The sequence below is a fragment of the Gracilinanus agilis genome, chromosome 1 (assembly GCF_016433145.1).
Source record: "Gracilinanus agilis isolate LMUSP501 chromosome 1, AgileGrace, whole genome shotgun sequence".
NCBI lineage: Eukaryota > Metazoa > Chordata > Mammalia > Didelphimorphia > Didelphidae > Gracilinanus > Gracilinanus agilis.
The window spans coordinates 423,147,159-423,153,158 of NC_058130.1; the positions used below are offsets into that span (position 1 = coordinate 423,147,159).

At 34.9% G+C, this 6,000-nt stretch overlaps 1 protein-coding gene across 4 annotated transcripts in view; it reads left to right on the forward strand.

Moving 5' to 3' along the window:
- SDHA (succinate dehydrogenase complex flavoprotein subunit A) overlaps nucleotides 1-3,742 on the forward strand; it is a 38,859-nt gene extending 35,117 nt beyond the window's left edge. For all 4 annotated transcript variants that reach the window (XM_044665116.1, XM_044665090.1, XM_044665099.1 and 1 more), the window contains 2 exons: nucleotides 1,794-1,907; nucleotides 3,327-3,742. In XM_044665116.1, the coding sequence (XP_044521051.1) occupies nucleotides 1,794-1,907; nucleotides 3,327-3,413 (201 nt within the window). In that variant the 3' untranslated portion in view covers nucleotides 3,414-3,742. The remainder of the gene's footprint in view (nucleotides 1-1,793; nucleotides 1,908-3,326) is intronic.
- The last annotated feature ends 2,258 nt before the right edge of the window (nucleotides 3,743-6,000 follow it).

Genomic DNA, 6,000 nt, shown 5'->3' on the forward strand with positions numbered 1-6,000 from the left:
TGCCTGTTTTTCCTATATCTGAACACACATAGCACTACTGCCTTGAACAAAATCTAGCACCCAGTTACAGTTTCCTAATTCATTTGATCACTAAATAACTACCAAATGTCTTGCACCCTACCAAAATTCATGATATTGATTTTAGAATCAGTGTTTATGAGTTTTAATTCTAGTTCTGATACTTAAAATTTTGGGTTGGAAATGGCTTCTTGCCAAAGCTGAGTCTTGAAAGAAGCCAAGGGAGCCAGGAGGAAGAGCTGAGGCAGGAAGAGAGTTCCAGGTATAAGGGACAGATAGGGAAAATGCTCAAAATTAGGAGAATGAAGTGTCATGTGCAAGAAACAGTAAGGAGACCAGTGTCACTGGATCAGCGAGTGTTATATGTACTTGGCTTTCTTTTTGATAATAAGATTCAAAGTTAAGCCTTGTTGATTATTTGGAAATAAACTAATTAGTGTTTTTTGGGGGGAATGCTCAATATGTCTCAGTGTAAGTTTTTATTTGAAAAAGGAACTGTTGTTGTTTGACAAGACAGATTCTCAGAGTAGAACTTTTGAATATTCATGTATTCTGATTATAGATTATACTCCTAAAGTCAGGTCTCTGAGAGGAAACATACCCTGAAAAAGAAATGAAATTATTACGAGTTTGTGATCTCATGGTTTTGAATATTTTCTCTTTCAATATAGCTTGTAACTCAAACTCCATTGCTTCATACCTTGTTATACTTTGATATTTGCCCATGTATTTCAGTTAATTTTTTATAAGATATACATGCAGTTCACTGGTTACTGCTGCCTGGTTCTTTTCATACAGAGATTCTTAACCCTTTTTTTAAGGGGGGGAAGGGGGAAATATGTATATAACTGTTTGGATATAATCATTTTCCTTTGTAATCCTATGAATTTTATTTTATGTATTTAAAAACATTCTGAAAAGGGCTGTATAGGCTTCATCAGTCTACCCATAGGATCTATAACACATAAAAAAAGAACCTTCATTTTAATATTTTATATTTCAGCCCTTAGGTGATATCTGTTATGCCTCATTTCACTATATGGCTAACGCAACTCCCTTTTTAGTAAAACATTTCCTTAATGGTGTATTTTATGCCACTTTTGGTATACAAGTTAATACCATTAATATGCAAGAACCTCTTTATACTACATTGTGTCTTTGCCCTGTGGGTCACCTGCAATTTGATGAACTGAAAATTGTATTATTCTTTGATTCAGAGCTGGATAGGCATACTGAGAGAATAGTGGTAAAGTTTGGGATCACTGAAAGTACTTTAGTATTTTACAGATAAGAAGCTAAAAATATGAGGTGGGGTGTATTTATTTTTATGATAGTTTTCATGGTGATGTCAGCAAGCAGTTATTAAGCAAGCAACTGCATGTAATGAATGGTGCTGTCAACCATGGTAATGATTTCATTTTTAAAAGTTAGCATGGCATATTTTTTATCTTTCAATTCAAATACAACTTTATTAATTTTTACCTTCACTGTTCTCATTCTTGTGATTTTCATTGTTCTTCCCCAAACATCCCACAATATGCCATCATTATTGCCATCTATCAATACTGAGAACATGATTACAGACTTTCTTGAGGTTTTGTACAGCAAGTCCGATTTAGGGAGGGAAGTATGACCTATATTAAAATTAATTAAAAATATATCAAATTAATGTTTCATGTATTATTTTCTCAGGTTTATCCATTTTTCCATAGAAAAAAATACAAAATTGGCTTATAGTGAATGATAACATTTTATATAATGTTTTTTATCTTTAGGTAAGAATTGATGAGTATGATTATTCCAAGCCAATTGACGGACAACAAAAGAAACCATTTGAAGAACATTGGAGAAAGCACACACTTTCTTATGTAGATGCCAAGACTGGAAAGGTATGTGATAATTTGTTCTGTTAATGTCATTTTAGGGTTTTTGAGTACTTTTTCATTCCTATTCTCTAAAATCAATTGTAGGTAACTTATAAGTGTCAATATATCAGAATGGACAAGGATTTGGAGTGTAATACATGGCTTGTTTGCCTAGCTATCAGTTTTGCTTGAGGGAGAAGTAAAAATATTTTGTATTGTATAAAGTTTTGCTAATGAAAACAGTTTGAGTACTTGATTCTATGGAACTGGATTTATAATCAAGCACTAAAGAATAAGGTATATATGCACATACACATAATGAAAATTGTCTTAGAAAGGTATCACTAGTGCCTACTAATAGTGCCTGATACAGTGCTTAATAGATGTTTGTTGGTTGCATATCATCAATTGTATATTTCATCTATTAAGCATGTATTAAGTTGGATTTTTCATCCATTGCCAACAATTTAAGGAAAAATATTAAAGCTCATTTAGATTTTAGTATATTTGGGTGTAACCTGCCAAGATTTTAAATTGTTTCAGTACTCCAGGTGTTCTCCACCTCTGTGCAGATCAAAACTCTTCCATACTTTATTCTTTTTTTTTTTTTTAAGCCCTTACTTTCTGTCTTGGGGTCAATACTGTGTATTGGCTCCAAAGCAGAAGAGTGGTAAGGGCTAGGCAATGGGGACTAAGTGACTTGCCCAGGGTCACATGGCTGGGAAGTGTCTGAGGCCAGATTTGAACCTATTCCAATCTCTAGGCCTGGCTCTCAATCCACTGAGCTACCCAGCTGCCCCCATACTTGATTCTTAATAAACAACCCTCATGAATAACCTGGTAGCCAACTTTCTGGCAAAAAGACTTTCCAAATTTTGATGGGCTACTTACTCATAGTGCAGATCAGTTGTTGGTTTTTTTATTAGGAGCCTATCCAACTCTGTTAAATTTACCAGAACTTGAGATTTACTGGACTCACTTTCAGGATCCCAGAGTTACCTCCACCATGATGAAAGCATAAGTGTAGGGCTTTAATGGAAGAATTTCCTAAGAAAATATTTTAAATCAAAGATTCAGCAAAAAATCGTGGTAAGAGAATGCTTTAGAGCATTATCCTTATAAGGTAATTACTAGAACATACAGTTCAATTTATAGCAACTGAATACAGAAAAAACTGAAGTTGGAGTTGTTATATGGAAATAATACATATTATAGATTGTGAGAGCTGAGTGGAGTTGCTTATTCAGCACCTTTTAAATTCCTTATAATTAATCAGTAATTCTGTTAATAATTGTCAGAATTGATAATGAAGGTAGAAATTATTTGGGGATTAGTAACTCAAAAAGATAGACCTCTTTTTAGGACATAATTATAAATGAAAAGTTTTAACAAAACAGATAATATATGGTTTGGAGTGTAAACTGATGTCTGATTTCTTTTTAGGTTTCTTTGGAATATAGACCCGTAATCGACAAAACATTGAATGAAGCTGACTGTGCCACAGTTCCACCTGCTATTCGCTCTTATTGAGTTCATTAGCTTTATAGATAAATTCATGTAATTATGTATAGTATGCTTCATAAAGTCTGGTATATGTATGTAGCATAATGTTATTTTAAAAAAAAAATCTGTTATTCCTATGGATAAAAACAGTACTTGTGATTGACTCAAATAATCATAAAACATGTAAAAATTTCCTTGTTATCTATATTCTTTCAGATGCTTGATTGTTAATAATAATCTTGCATGCTTCCTATAAGACATGTCTTGTGATTATATCACATTTAAATTCAGAAATATAGTGATGTTTATTTTTAAATAAAAGTGAATTTTGCTTCCTTGCTACAGATAAAAAATAACTGTACTGTAGCCTTCAGTGCTTTTTTATACCAGGCAAACTGTTTTGTTAAAGGTAAAGGCAAGTGTCCCAAGTCAATAAGCTCTGGTACTTGAGGACAGCTGCCAACCCTTGGTATTTGGGCTCAAAGAATTAATTCTATGATTGCCTTCTTTCACAAGTTTCTGCTTTAGTCATTCCCCAAAGGATCCAGCTCTATCCCTCTAAGAAAGCTAACATAGAATATCTATGCTGAGAATACAAAAACTTCTCTGACTTTGGCATTTTCCTCCCAGCTAAAATAACTTTCCACTTTTAGGGAAGAGAAAAAAACATCTCCCTTGCCAAGAAACTTTTCCAGTCACACCTTATGGCTAGATGTTACTTGAAATCTTAACAGCTGGGGTTTCTCAACATAGTATCTCCAAAGCTGGGAGTTTACTGGTGTGTGTTAGGCTGGGGTAGAGAATGCAACATAGGCAGAAGGAGCACTAAGCTCAAGGAGGGCATGTTGATATTCATTAGAGAAGAGAATGGGATGCTTGCTTCCAAATGTTCTCCAGATTATCCAGATACTGGAAACTTGAAACAGAATATCTATCAACCTTAGTTTAAGAATCTTGAATTGTAAAAGCAGATTTACTTCATATTAGTTTTGGAAAGGGCATTAGATATGGAGTGAGAGGACCTTAGTTTGAATCTTAGCTCTCCTGGTTGCTAACTATAAGACCCTTGGCAAGTCATGTTTTCTTGCCTCTAAAATGAGAAGTCTTTATTAAGGTGGCACATAGGTGTTAAGCACACAAAAAGACTTGTATGATTTTGATTTACATCAACAGCATTGCCTATGAACAATACTCATTATTAAATAGAAAAGCAAAAACACCAAGTGAAATCCTGGGATTTAGCCAATCTATCAGCATAGTGGTGCTTACTGTAACATGATTCCCTAGGGTTAGACATTTGCAAAGGACTGATGTCAACTGAGCACTCCTGGAGCAACACAATATGGTGTGCTAAACTGTGACGATGGCAAAAAGGAGAGGATACTTTAAAGATTCACTCGAACACAACTTTATTTTTTTTTTAAACCCTTACCTTCTGTCTTGGAGGCAATATTGTGTATTGGCTCCAAGGCAGAAGAGTGGTAAGGGATAGGCAATGGGGGTTAAGTGACTTGCCCAGGGTCACACAGTTGGGAAGTGTCTGAGGCCAGATTTGAACCTAGGACCTCCCATATCTAGGCCTGGCTCTCAATCCACTGAGCTACCCAGCTGCCCCCTCAAACACAACTTTTAATGATAAGAAATAACAATACAGATCAGCTTGCTATGCCAAAATCAGCAGTGTGACATGGCTCATTTTTTAGCAAAACTGTCAGGCAGCCTGAAAGAAAATTCAAAAATGGCAAGAGGCAAGCAAGGCAGAGACTAAAGCCGAAATTATAGTTACTCCAGGATGTGAGGAGGACTGCTGCTCTTCCAAGACAGCCACACACACAATCAACAAGCATTTATTAAGTGTCCACTAGGCATATGAGTGTCCTCTTCAAATCTAAAAGATGTACTTAAAGGCAGATCCATTTTAAAAATTGCATATTAGGTTCTCTTAAATGAAAATGATGCAAATCCCCGTTTCTATATTTTGCTTAATTCTTACAATTACAGAAGCTTATTTTCAGAACTTGCAGATCTTCTAACCCATAATTTTAACATCACACCTCTTTTTGGCACTAATAGCCAGGAGTTGGCTTGTTATCTAACAAAACAGTGCCAGGGAATTGTGATTCAGGAGCCCAGTGGTAAAAACACTGGATTTGAATCCTTGATCTGCACCTTAACTCCCTAAAGTGACCTTGGGTAAGAGGAGCCCTACATGCTTTTCTCCAGCACTAAATTCTCTGACCTTATCAGAATGGAGATTTCAAGAAATATGAGTAGTATGTCCATATTATTTTGTTTGGTCTGCATTTGCCTGGCAATTAAGCACCTCCTTTTCATTTTATTTCAACATGGCATTCATTTCCTTGTCATTCCTAATCTTTCAGAGGCTAGGGGGAAGAGGGGAACAATCTCACACATCCATTATTGGGCATATCTTCAAAATTTGAATTTGTTTTATAAAATAAACTGAATTTTTTGTCTTTTTAATCTTATTTTAAATTGACTACTTTTTTTATTGATAACTGTTTTTACATCACCTTTAATTTCCAAGGTTTACCCTATCTTCGCTCTGGGGAGCTATGCAACAAAAGACAATGAGATAAGGTCCATTAAAACT